General features: G+C 37.0%; 1 protein-coding gene across 2 annotated transcripts in view; it reads left to right on the forward strand.

Annotated features, from left to right (window-relative positions):
- BARD1 (BRCA1 associated RING domain 1) overlaps positions 1-13777 on the forward strand; it is a 106317-nt gene that overhangs the window by 51786 nt on the left and 40754 nt on the right. For both annotated transcript variants that reach the window (XM_064286705.1, XM_023541769.2), the window contains 2 exons: positions 1903-1983; positions 3962-4134. In XM_064286705.1, coding sequence (XP_064142775.1) covers positions 1903-1983; positions 3962-4134 — 254 coding nt within the window. The remainder of the gene's footprint in view (positions 1-1902; positions 1984-3961; positions 4135-13777) is intronic.

The raw sequence follows: 13777 nt of genomic DNA on the forward strand, positions 1-13777 counted from the left end.
CTGGTGGCACAGTGGTTAAGAGCTCCCGCCAGCTGCTAACCAAAAGGTCAGCCTTTCATATCTGCTGGCAGCTCCTTAGAAGCGCTGTGGAGCCGTTCTACTCTGTCCTGTAGGGTCGCTGTGAGTTAGAATCAACTTGACCAACAGTTTTTTTCGTTTGTTTTTTTGAGTGACTTCTCCATTATCAAACAGATAGAGAAAAAAAAAGAAAAACTAATTTCAGAAAAGATTGTTGGGGCTGGGAGTAGGAGGAGATTTTCTTCTCCCTAAAGAAGTATATCATAAAAGTAATGGAACCCAACTGTCATATATAACTTTTATTTATTCAGGCTTTTTCAGAGTAAGCTCTGTCGGTGGTTTTTGCTTCGTTTTTATCTTCATGGACTTAGATATCCCTTCCTCCGTTATCCTAAAAGAACTGAATTAGTTTTATTCGGAGTGACTGCCTTGATAGTAATACTAGTGTAGTTTCAAGGGAATTTCACCCGCGTCCCACTGTATAAATGTCACACATCTTCCTGAAGCCTGACATTGTTTTAAAAGAGGCTTTACCTTTTATAGAGAATTTTCAAAAGGCTTTAAGAGTTGACTAGTACTTAAACTTAAGATATAATCAAATATGAAGGATAGCTATCAGATCTTCCTGGTGTGGTGATTTCTCACCTCTGGGTAAAGGAACAAAAATAAGAGAGAGAGAGATTTCTTGAGACCAGTTCCCAGACTTAACTCCTATGAACAGGGTTCATTTTCATGGGAGGCCCACGAGAGATGGAAGCCTGACTTCCAAAGCAAGTTCCTTCATTTATTCCTTTAAAAGATAGGTTTTAAGTCCAGTAACTGGGTTAACTGTTAGGGCTTAGGTAAATCATGACAAACAAGACATAGAAAGTTCAAAATGGAAAGGGATCTTTAATGCTATTTGACAATCGCATTGAAAGTGCCTTGATAATATGAAAGTAGAATTAACCTTGCCTGCCTTTAGTTTGTTTTCCTTGCCTTGTACCTCATTTTAATTCACTTATTCCGCATACCTGGTTCACTTCCTTCAAAAAAAAAAAAAAAAGTTATGAATTCTAAACTAAAGTTGCGGCATTTGTTACTTCTTCCCATCCCCCTTCTCCTTTCACTAGGTCAGGGACCCACTGTTATAAAATTATATATTTTCAGAGTGTTGAAACAGGAAAAAAAAGGGGGGTTGAAAACCATTTGTCTACTAGAAAAAATTTGTTAGGGTGTATCAGCTCCATTTCCTGTAGTTCTGTTAGTTGGTGATGGGTGGTGGTTTTAGTCTTGAACCAGGAGGAAAAAAATTGAATGCTGATTCCACAGGGCATTTGAATAGGTTTCTGTTCATCCCTTTCTGTCATTTTAAACAAAGCAACTGCTTCTGCCTACAAAATACCTTTGAGCAAATAAGGTGTATATAAACTAAATAGATGCATGAAGATAAATAGAATAACATCAATAATAGTTTCTGGCAGTTTTAACAGTTTCACCAGTCAGTCTTCTTGGCTTTAATTTTGTTGTAGACAGTGTTCAGAAACCATTTTTATGAATGTTCAGGATTTTTTTCACCAATGAGACTATGTCTGTAAAAACTTTATTATGATCAGGTCATCTTCGGCACTTTATTTGGTATCTTGAAATGAATTTTGAATATGGGTTGAAAGAATGTCCATATGACTTCCATTACTTGGTGCCTAACAAAAACCAAACCTGTTGTCATCGAGTCAATTCTAACTCACGGCGAACTTATGTATTAGCTCATAATAAATACATTGAAGATCGAAGAAGACAGGGTCTTAAAAACAAACAAGCAAACAAAAAAATCAACCGCGACAACTCAATATTTACTTTTCTTGATATTTTTAATTTCTTTTTATTTTTTCATTGTTCTAATAGGGCGACGTACCTTCTGTTGAATACCTCTTACAAAATGGAAGTGACCCAAATGTTAAAGACCATGCTGGATGGACACCATTGGTAGTTTTCTATTTGTTTGTTTTTATTATAATTATGTTTATGTTTTATAGTTTATGTAGTTGTCTGTATATTTTCCTCTGCCACATATACACTCTTTTTAACCTAAAGAATTTATTCACTCAGTATGAGAAAATGATGATTTTCCATCTAGCTTTTTACTGCTGACAGGCGGGAAATTGGCTTTACTGACTGACTACCTGTAGAGTCAGGAATGTGGTTTCCCTGTACTGCAGACTTCAGCTAGTGAACGGGGGCAGTGGCTGCCACCAGCACCAGGCTTCGTTCTGCAGCATTGTATGCCAGCGGAGCCAGGGTTCTTGGAACAAAGAAAGGTCATAGAAATTTGATAGAAGAAATGTATCATAAGGAAATGATTCTCACTGAGGCTCTGTCTTTAGCCTCACTTGTACCCTGTCTACTTGCAAATATATAGAGGCAATAGAAAGCTTACAGTAACCTTTTTTTTTTTTTTTTTAAAGTCTGCTTATTATTACTAAAAATGCAGTGTGAAGAATACTGTGGAAAAAGAATGGCTCAGGTACTTGGAGACAAGTGTTGTGTGGGCTAATTACATTAGATAATAAGTATGAGATTTGAGTGCAGCCACAAAGTGTCAACAAATGTGGTGGATCCCTTTGTCCTGTAAGCAGGAAATTCAGTACAGAACTTAGAAGGCTCTCATTAGGTCAGGTGCAAAAAAAGGTTTAAAGTTGTAGAATGACTTCTCCTTGCCAAATTCTTAAGCTGGGAAGGTTTAGCCTGGATCAGAGTCACTTTGTTGTTTGGACTCTATAGGCTGGCTATCTTTTTCACAAGAAGGTCACTTTTTCTTTCTTTTTTTTTTTTTTAAAGACACTTAGGCAAATTGTAGTAAAGGCTAGTGGGTGATTTAAAGGACCTGATGCCCCATTTGGATTCCTTTCTCCTAGAAATAGACCTACAGATTTCACTGTAGTATTGCCTATTAAGAATTGAAATAGATGTACTTAAAAAACTCAACATGCCTGAGATTTATTAGATTACAACATAGTAGCATTATTAGCAGTTCATGAGACATGAAGGAAAGGTTTGCATGTGAAACATCTTGGAATATTCCATTGAGTTACCAGCTGTGCCATTCTTCCAGTGAACTTTTTTGAACACCTGCCCTGTGTTATTTCTGTTCTCACCGACACCAGCCATACCACTGTCTGTAGCTTCAGCAAATGGAGAGGCATGTCTTGGAGATGCGGTTGCTGTTCCCGCGTCTTCACTTTGTCGCGTGGCTATGTATGTGTGCTGGTGCACACCTTAGTACATGGCTAGGCACCCCATTCATTGCATTCCATTCAGCCTTGGACAATTTCAGATTTTTTGCAAGATCAGGTTAACTACTTTCTAAGGGTGTTTTTTTTTTTTTTAAATTCTTTATTGTAACAATTTAGGAGCTTTAGTAGGTTTAAACCTACATTTTCATCTAAAAGAAAGAACACTAGGAGTTATAGTGAGTATAAAGCTACATTTTCTTCTTAAAAAAAATACAAAAACAAAAACAGTTGACACAAGGCTTAAATGAATCAAAACCAAACCCGTTGCTGTCAAGTAGGTTACGACTCATAGTGACCCTGTAGGATAGAGAAGAACTGCCCCATAGGGTTTCCAAGGCTATAATCTTTCATGGAAGCCGATTGCCACGTATTTCTCTTGTGGAGCGGCTGGTGGGTTCGAACTGCTGACCTTTTGGTTAGCAGCCGAGTGCTCAACCATTGCATCACCAGGGCTCCCATAATAGCCTCTTCTTTTTCTGTGAATTACCATGTATCATCATGAAGATTATTAATTGTTGCTTTCACTTTGTCAACGATTTATTTGAATGAGTGTTTAGGTAAGAATAAATTCACTGACTGAGCTTCACATTTATTTTTTATAATATTATTCATTGCTTCATTGTAACATTAGTCATTGCTTTTCCTCATTACTCTTCTTTTTATCTATTTAGCATGAGGCCTGCAATCATGGGCACCTGAAGGTAGTGGAATTGTTGCTTCAGCACAAGGCATTGGTAAACAGCACTGGGTATCAGAATGACTCGCCACTTCACGACGCGGCCAAGAATGGGCACATGGACATAGTCAAGCTCTTACTTTCCTATGGAGCCTCCAGGAACGCTGTGTAAGTAGTTTAATTTTAAAACGTTGTTTTAGTTGACTTGCTTTCCTGAGTTAAGGTATGTAATACAACCAAGACTTTATTACCCAAGTTGGTGGCTTTCTCTCTTCATTCACAACTAAAATTAGAGGTAACCATTATGTTCTGGATTTAAAATTAGTGTTCACGTTCTTTTCTTTTATGATACTTATATACTTGGGAAGATTTGCTCTTTTAATTCAGAAACATTTATCAATTAATTTTAGAAGCTTTTATTTTTCTGGACAAAGCCACTTAGTTTTTGTATTTAGTAGATTCATGTTTATAAATAAGAACTAGAAGAGTAGAAATAACTATTTTGTATGCTTCTAAATACTTTAAAACTGTTTTATATATTCTATTTCTTTTATGTTGTCTCTCTGCCTATTTGGTATAACAGTTAAAGTATGTAAGAATTCTGATGCTAGGCAAGTGCAGTGATTATTTCTTAGATTTTTCACATCATCCAAATGAGGCTCTAGGTAAATGGTTTTGCAGTGTTGGGGCACAGAGAAGCATTAGTGAATTCTGGCGGCTGCATTTTAAAATTGCTATTGTCAAGAGTGTCACAAGCAAGTGCCATGTGTGGATTTTATGTCCTTAATCTGTAACTTGGTTCATGTCTCCCTATATATTAATTTACTCTTTCCAGCTAATGGGATAGTTGAAATGAAAATGCAAGAATTGCCTCCCTGGGCCCTCATTGCTTCTACAGGTTTAGAAAGAGCATACAAAAGTCAGGCTTGCCCTGGTACAGAAGCAAATAAGAATTACAAAATGCAGAGCTTCTAGCTTGTAATGTTTTATAGGTAACTGTGTAATATAATTGAAAAGCCAATTAATAATGCAGGAAAGTACCATGCTTTGGTGCTGTTAGTTTCAGTAAATAAGTCTCATTTCCTTTATTTTCCATTTTCTGTTAGAAGATAGTTGGGGCAAGTTCAGGGGCTACATATTCTTCTGTTTTTTTAAATTTTTTATTTTATATATATTGGACCTAATAGATATGACACTTCTGTGGATGAAGCAAGCCATTTGATAAAGCAAATGGTTGCCTGGGCCAGGTGAAACTGGATAGTTTCCGTCCTGGGGTTCTTAAATCAGCCATGACTACTTTAATGAATGGAGCACCGACTAGAGCGTTAGGGAATGCAGCTTTTATTTGTGACTCCATTATTGACTTTATAGCCTCAGGCAGGTTAATTTCTGTGCCTTGGTGTCCTCACCTATAAAACATGGGTGATGCCTGCTGCTTTTCTATTTCTTCCAAGTATCGTGAGGATTAATGAGCCAAAGCACAGGCCTGTCTTGTGGTTTGTATGCCATGATTCTTCACTGCACTGTGAAGGCTTCTTAATATACAAGGTGTGGCCATAAGACAGTGAGCAAGCCTACCTTCGCAGGTGCCTGAGATAGATCTGTGTTGTTTTAAGTTAGGATTACCTAGTCACCTGGCAGATTTAATTGTATCTGTAGCCCAGATTTATCCAGTAGACCTTTCTGCTTTGATGGGAATGTTCTGTGCCTTAAAGTAGCCATTGCCCATCTTGAATACTTGAAATGTTGGCTACTGCTACTGAGGAGCTAAATTTTTTAATTTATTTTAATTAACTTAAATAGCCGCATGTGGCAAGTGGCTACTGTGTTGGATACCTGGTTGATACAGTTAAGATAGTGGGGAAGGAGGGTTTCTTTGGCAAAAGGGATGAGGATGATGTTGAATAATGTATATTAAGACAACTGTAGGGCAAATACTCCAGGCGCTCCTTGGAAACTCTATGGGGCAGTTCTACTCTGTCCTATAGGGTCGCTATGAGTCGGAATTGACTCGACAGCACTGGGTTCTGGGTTTTTAGGGCAAATACAGGTATAGATTTAATCTAGAGTATAGCAGTATGGTAACTGTTTCTAAACATTGTTATTCCTGCTGTTCCAGATAGTTGGTCATCATAGTAAGCATTTTTCTGTGTTTTTTGCTTTGTGTTTTATTTTCTCAGAGTTGTGGTTCAGTCGATTGGCTTCACTAGTTTCCTGACTGGTATCCTTCTTTTTAGATTAATTTATTCCCCAGGGAGATTTAAAAAAAAACATGTCTGGCTATATCACGTATTGGTTTAAAACCCTTCAATGGGTTCCTCTCAATAAAGATAAAAGTCAGTCTCCAGACATGGTTTATTAGACCCTGGATGATTTGATGCTACTTACCTCTCATTTTTCCACAGTTTCTCCTGTGCCCTTTCACTTCAAGTGTTTTTTGCACTAGCCATTTTGAATTTCTATTTCCTTAAGATGTTCCAGGCTGTTTTGTCTCCTAGCCTTTATACATCCTTTCCCTCTCTCAGGAATATTCATTTGTGGTGGCTGATTTCACATTCTTTGGATCTCATCTTAGAGATTGTTTCATTTTGACTTACTTTCCTGACTCCACAAGTTTATGTATATGGTGCTTCCTCTAATCATAGAACTTAGAAGGTAGTATATTTACTTCTTTACTTACTATCTTCTCATTAGGTTGTGAGCTCTATGGACCAGAGGCTGGTCTGCTCTCCCAAGCCTTAACTTAGTGTTTGTTAAAGAATCAAACGAGTTGAAAATAGGAATTTCCTCCCTCTGCCCCCCACCATCACTGTAAGTCTAAAGAGAATGCCTAAAACCATGTTCCCCATTGACTGCTCCTTTACTAGGGTGATTGAACTGGTTTCTGATAGCTGTTGAGTAAATGATGTGTGCTCCCTGGGTAGAATTCTGAGTCTCTTTTCCAAATAGGTACCCACAGTTTGTTACCTTTTGTGGATTCGTGGTTATCCAATGTAAATTCTATAGCCTTAACACTGTGAGGTCTCTCTTTCCCTCTGTCAGTGTTTTTCTAGATTTAAGAACTGACAGATGAGATCAGATGAAATTTATTCCTGTGCCTTCCTCCGGTTCTTAAGGGAGTGTGGAAGGAGGGCTGGGGCAAGAAGACTCTATGGTTATTACTACTTATCCTCCTTTTGTCATCTGAAACCCTTGCTCATTTTAAGCCATACGTGTCTCAGACTTTGGAATCTGAGGTGATAAGCATGTTTCCTTTTCCTTTCTCTGGTTATTACCATATATCTCTTTTACTCTTGATGGAAATCTTTTCTTAATGACCAGGACTAGACTCTTCCCATCCCTAGAAGGATGAGATTCAGATAGAACAAATGTCCTTCCATCATTCTTGCCTGGTACTTGGATTAATAGAAGTTGTAGTTAAGAAGGGTCCTTTTACTTATTTAAAGTTTCTAAATGACATCCTTTAGTTCTGAAACAGATGTTTTGGCAATCTTTATTATTTTAGAGATTGAAGTCTTCTTTTTATATAGGAGCCGTCCCTTCCTGGGTCTTTGATGAAGCCGTGTTAGGTTTTCTCATACTCCCTCCATTGCTCCTTTCATTTCACCACCTCCCCAGTTGTTGTCTCTGGTTGCTTATGTTCTAGTAGGAGTGAACGCAGATTGCTGATTACAGAACAGAATAGAGTAATAGATGCCTTCATAAAACGTTGCCCAGGTTTCTACGAAAATCTACGATAAGGCTCTGAATAAGACTGGAGGAAGTCGTGAACAGCTTTCTGGAGGAAGAAGCACTTCTAATGAGTTTTGAAGACCAAAAAGAATAGGGGATAGAATTTTCAGAAAGAGGAGATAAGGATTCTAAGACAAGATACACTAAGGCCAGACTGCGTGTTCATTCAGTTCTAGGAATGTCTGTTAGTGATAGAAGACTGGAATGAAAGCGGGGAGGGTGATGAGAGCAGAGGCTGGAGGAGGTAGGCAGAGACCATGAAAGGCCTTGTGTGCTAAAGAGGTCAGATTTTAAATTAAGAGCTTTCTTCTTCACTCTAGCAGGGAGCTCAGTTACAGGGTATGTCTAATAATCCAGGGGAGGAATGAGGAGAGTCTGAATTAAAATAGTGATAGTAGCAATGGGGTACGGGGGTGTGGGGGGAGGGGAGGTGGGATCTTAGCTATTTTTATCAACTTGTTCTTTCAGATGAAGTTTTTTTTTTTTTTGGTGGATGTGGCAAGTTTCACAACTATCCTATTAGGATTTTGATTGAAATTGCATGAATGTGTAGATTACAATGGATTAATAAAGTTGGTTTCTTACCTATTCACATGGTTTCTCCATTTCTTTAAGTCTTTTGTTCCATTTATCTTAGTAAAGTTTTAGTATTCCCTGGGTGCCACAAAGTGGTTAAGCGCTAGACTACTAACTGAAAGATTGGCATTTCAGACCCAACCAGAGATGCCTGGGAAGTAAGGCCTAGTGAGCTGCTTCCAAAAGATCACAGACTCGAAAACCCCACAGAGTGTGGTTCTACTTGGAACACTTGGGGTAGCCACGAGTCAGAACTGAGTGGCGGCTCCACAACAGCGTTAAAGTTTCGTATTTTTTAAAGATACTCTGTGTGTGTGTGTGTGTGTGTGTGTGTGTACATGCATACATGCATATAACTTCATTAATTGAGGTTAGCCTAGGTATTTGATTCTTTTGTTGCCTTGGTGAACTGAATGTTCTGTTAAGAAGTACAACGGGCTGTTCTTAATAACAAAGGAAAGCTGTTGATTTTAGTACATTTCTCTTACATCCAACCAACACCTGATTTTAAGAATATAATTATCATTTATTAGCTTTTATTTCTGTTGCATCTTTTACTGCATTTGCCAAATCTTCCAGAACAATATTATAAAATAATGTGATAGTTGACATGCTGTTTCTCAATTTTTTAAAAATTTTAGCCATAGGTTTGAGATTGGAGTTTGTCATTGTCTATGGAAGCTTCCTTCTGGTCTTCATTTACTGTTTTTTAACAAGGTTGAATTTTATTTTATTAAATGATTTTCAGCTAATAACTGAGATGATCTTATAGTTTTTTGATGTCATTAATAAATTTCTAATATTAAATTATCCTTGCATTCCTGGGTTAAATTTGACTTGCCGTAGTGTGTTATTCTTTAAACAAATAATTTTAAGTTAGTTTGTTTGGATTTGATTTAGGATTTTTGCATTTTTAATTATAATCTAGAATAGTTGTTTTATCTTTCATTTTCGTGCGCTCACATCTTGATATCAAAATTATACTAGTAGCTTCTTAAAAGCCATCAGGATTCTTTCTACTTTATCTGGCCTGTGATACACGAATGGAGTATCTTATACAAATAAGTCCTTTCCCCGACCCAGTTGTTGGCACAGCATTATATATTCTGTAACTTATATATTGTATTCTTTTTAGAGCTCTCTCTAATTTTGTTATTATTAATTATCATTCTCAAATGCTAATGTATTAATAGAATACAGGTACTAAAGAGAATATGGACTTTTTGTTATCCCATTAAGTTTATCAAGCCTGTGGTCTATAAAAACAAAATGTGCCTACTTTGCAGTTTTATTTGAGACTGTGATTTTAGGAGGATACCCAGGAAGATCATTTTACTGATACTTAACATAGGGCATAATAGTAAATCAGGGTCTGTGAGGAAATACATCCTTAGCATATTTCAGGATCCGTATGTATATCAGAGTATCTCAAACCCATAAAACTTCAAGTCATCCTTGATATATTTTTTAGTAAAATATTGTGGTAGTCTATGTATACTAAACTTTAGAAAATACCGCCTTTGTTTTCACGTACTTCAGGACCCTGCAAGCTGAAGTAGGCCTGTAGACCAGCATTGTATCCGTTGATTTTTATTGCCTTATAGACCTGAGGAGAAGGCCTGGTGTCACAGTGGTTAAGTGTTTGGCTGCTCTTAGAAAGGTTGGCAGTTTGAACCCACTAGCTGCTCTGCAGGACAAAGATACGCAGTCTGCTTCCATAAAGATGACAGCCTTGGAAATGCTGTGGGGCAGTTCTCCTCTGTTCTGTAGGGTCACTATGAGTCTGAATCGGCTCAATGATAATGAATTTTGATTTATAGACATAGGAATGATAGTTAATGGAGATCTATTAAAAAAAATTTTTTTTTTTTTTTTTTATTGAAGGCATGTTTGACAAAGCACTAATGTCCTGACATCAAGTGCTGGTTCTTCTGCTCCACATGTGGTATATTTTAATTGACTCTCTGCCTTTTCTTCTGCTGTAAGAATTTTAGTTTGAATTATTTCAGTTGGGGGTAAAACAAAATGTAGAGAGGAATAAAGGTTTTTGTAATGTAGCCATGAGAAAGAAAAGAAAAACTAAAACAAAGAAAGTCCTGCCTTAGAGTTACTCTTGAAAGTCTTTAGGAGGAAGGGAAGCTTGTGTAAGAGGGCTAAGTGATCTGGGTTAGATAGTTCTGTATTCTGATACTAAGTTCTCATGAATGGTGCTAAGACCATATGCGTATAAGTATTGGAGAGAACAGTCAAGAGCTCTCTCCTTAGTCGTAAAAAAAAAAAAAAAATAGTGGCGTGTAGAAATTAACCTGCGTGCAGTACTAAGTTGAAATATCATTGATACTCTATTTGCTATCTTTATTTAATTTAAAAAATACAGAAGCTTTCATAGGCTGACCGGTGAGGTTTCGCAATATTATTTTTCCCCATGGAGGCTATGTTCTTCAACTGTGAATTTTCCAACTGTGAGGTCTTACGGTTGTGGAGAGAATATGTATATAGTATAAGGTCATATCTCCTTCAGACATTGTCTTCTGTTTTGATTTAATTTTAATATTCTAATGCCTTTTTTTAAAAAAAGTCACAGAGTACTTTATAATGTGCTTTGAGCTTTTGCTATGCAAACTTTGGCATTTTTATAGGCATCTTGCTTTTGAACGGAGCATTAATTTATTCACCTCTGAATTTATTGTTTTATAAGAAATTTATCTCTGGTAGCTAAAATAAGAGTTTTCTGTACATCGCAGCATGAACCTAGGACAAAAGCTCTTATGGTTGCATCAGGATCATTTTGAATGTATGAAGAAGGCATGTGCCTTTTTTTTTTTTTTGCAGATCTGTAGGGTTTAGGATTTGGCATTTGGCCATTAACAGTTTTCCTTGGAAGGATGTAGAACTCTAAGTAGAAAATATTGTTTGGGCCAGTAGACCCATATAATACAATGCTACCATTTCACTTCAACTTTACACAAACTTTTCTCTCTACTGGGATACTCTTATTCAACCTCTTCACCCCTTCTCCTCTTTCCTCCTTTCAAGTCTGAGAAGTTTTGCCAGATTTCTAAGTCCTTCTTGTGTACTACCCTCCGCTTTGCTACACTGAGCTCTGAAAGGACAGAAACTGCCTTTTATCTCATTAGTTCTTTACTGTCTGAAAGAGTGTCTGGTACATTAAAAAAAAAAAAAGTACTGGCTGAATGAATGAATATTTGCCAACTAATTGTCATACGGGCCTAGTTAATTCAAGAAAACATTAATTTACAACCAAGATGATTATGTTTTATAGCTTTAATTTTTTTTTTTTTTTTTTTGCTTCACAGCAAGCCAAGTATCTTGAAAAGTTAAATCCATGCATTTGTAATTTCACAGTTGTTCATAAAGGTCCACTTTGGTATCCTGTCCTGTGTAATAGGTTTCACATTAGTGAAAATGCCTTTTTGCGTTTGTGTTTGGTGCTGAATGATCTGTATCGGCAAGTGCAGGTTTACATTGCTCGTCTCTCCTCTCCCCCTTTTATTAGTGGTGTAACTTGCTAGGGGCACCGTTGTAGGCAGGTGTCTGTGATATCATTTTTGAGGGGAAAAGAACATTAAAGGGTTATACTATATTCCGAACTCTGCCTTTGAGGTGAAGTTGAAATATTAACACTGTACTTTAATCTTTTGGTAAGCACCCTGCTGGCATAGTGGTTAAGAGCTACGGCCGCTAACCACAGGTCGGCAGTTCAGATTCACCAGGGGCTCCTTGGAAACCCTGTGGGGCAGTTCTACTGTGTCCGATAGGATCACTATGAGTCAGAATCAACTCGACAGCAGTAGGTTTGTTTGTTTTGCTTTTCATCAGTCTTAGCGATCAAAAAGAATCCTGGTGAGGAAAAGGGTTTTTAGAGTCATCTAGTTTATACTTTGTCTTTAGAGTAGACCATTCACGAAAAGGAAGATCTTCTACCATTTTAAAGTTGTTAAGAAGACCTACTTTTGTAGCTTCCCTTAGTAAACATACAAATTATCATTACAAAGCCTATATGAAGCCTATCATAAAATTGGGGGAAATGAAGTTTCGAGGTTAACACGTTCTCCAGATGTAACTTCTTATGTTCCCTTGTCTTTATTCTGCATTTATCTTCCAGAAATACAAACCTAATAATATTAATAGCTAGCAATTTTTGAGCTATTACTGTCTGCGAGGTGCTGACCTAACTGCTTATGATGAACTAATTCATTTATTTAGTCCTTGCAACAATCCTATAAAATAGATGGTAGTATTATGCCCATTTTTACAGATGAGAAAACAGAGGCATGGAAAGATTAAGTAACTTGTCTAAAGTCACACAACTGTTGACTGGCAGAACTGGAATTTGAACTCAGTCTGATTCCATAACCGCAGCTCTTAACTACCATCCCTCCTGCTTAAAACCTGGGAGCTGTTCAGGGCTTCTTTGCCTTAGGAAAGAATCCAGCTGTTTAACCTGGCCCACTAGCTCCTGCTTGAGCTGGCCACAGCTTACATCTCCATGAACACCTTCTTTCCCTGTGCGTTTTCCCTCCCTTCTTTCCTTCCTGTTCTCTCTGTCTTCTCTTCTCTCTCTCTTTGTTGCTAATTTGCCATTGCCGTTTCACTTCAACTTTACACAAACTTTTCTCTCTACTGGGATACTCTTATTCAACCTCTTCACCCCTTCTCCTCTTTCCTCCTTTCAAGTCTGAGAAGTTTTGCCAGATTTCTAAGTCCTTCTTGTGTACTACCCTCCGCTTTGCTACACTGAGCTCTGAAAGGACAGTAACTGCCTTTTATCTTATTGGTTCTTTACTGTCTGAATGAGTGTCTGGTACATTAAAAAAAAAAGAAAAAGTACTGGCTGAATGAATGAATATTTGCCAAACTAATTTCCAAGTGATGTTTATAACTTTTCCATTGTAAGTATATACACATTTACTTATTCTATGTATTTTTTTTGTGTGTGTATTTACTCCATGTATGTTTTATATATGTGTGTGTGTATAAATATGCATATAGCGGCATATTGGTTAAGAACTCTCTTGCTAATTGAAGGGTTGGGAGTTTGAATCCACCAGCTGCTCCTTGGAAACCCTATGGGACAGTTCTGCTCTGTCCTATAGGGTCGCTATAAGTTGGAATCAACTCTTTATATATGTATAGCTGTATATATGAATTAATAATTTCTAGTTCTGATGTATGTGTATTTTATATAAGTATATTAATACATATATCCATGTTTCTATAGATATATAGCAACTTATATCAAGCAACAGTCCACCAATATTTCTTAGCAGCTTTTAGATAGCAAAAAGCAATAACTTATGAGGTCTTAAATATTATATAAATAAGTTTCAAATCTTCAGTCATTTCTTCAAAAGTTTTATGTGAATCATATTTTCATAATTATGATTTAAAATTGCAGGTAAAGAAATAGGGCAAGAAGATGTTAGATTAAAAAAAAAAAGAAAAAACTGGTAAAATTTGCCTATATACTTGTGTTGTGAAG

This window comes from Loxodonta africana, chromosome 6 (assembly GCF_030014295.1).
Source record: "Loxodonta africana isolate mLoxAfr1 chromosome 6, mLoxAfr1.hap2, whole genome shotgun sequence".
Taxonomy (NCBI): domain Eukaryota; kingdom Metazoa; phylum Chordata; class Mammalia; order Proboscidea; family Elephantidae; genus Loxodonta; species Loxodonta africana.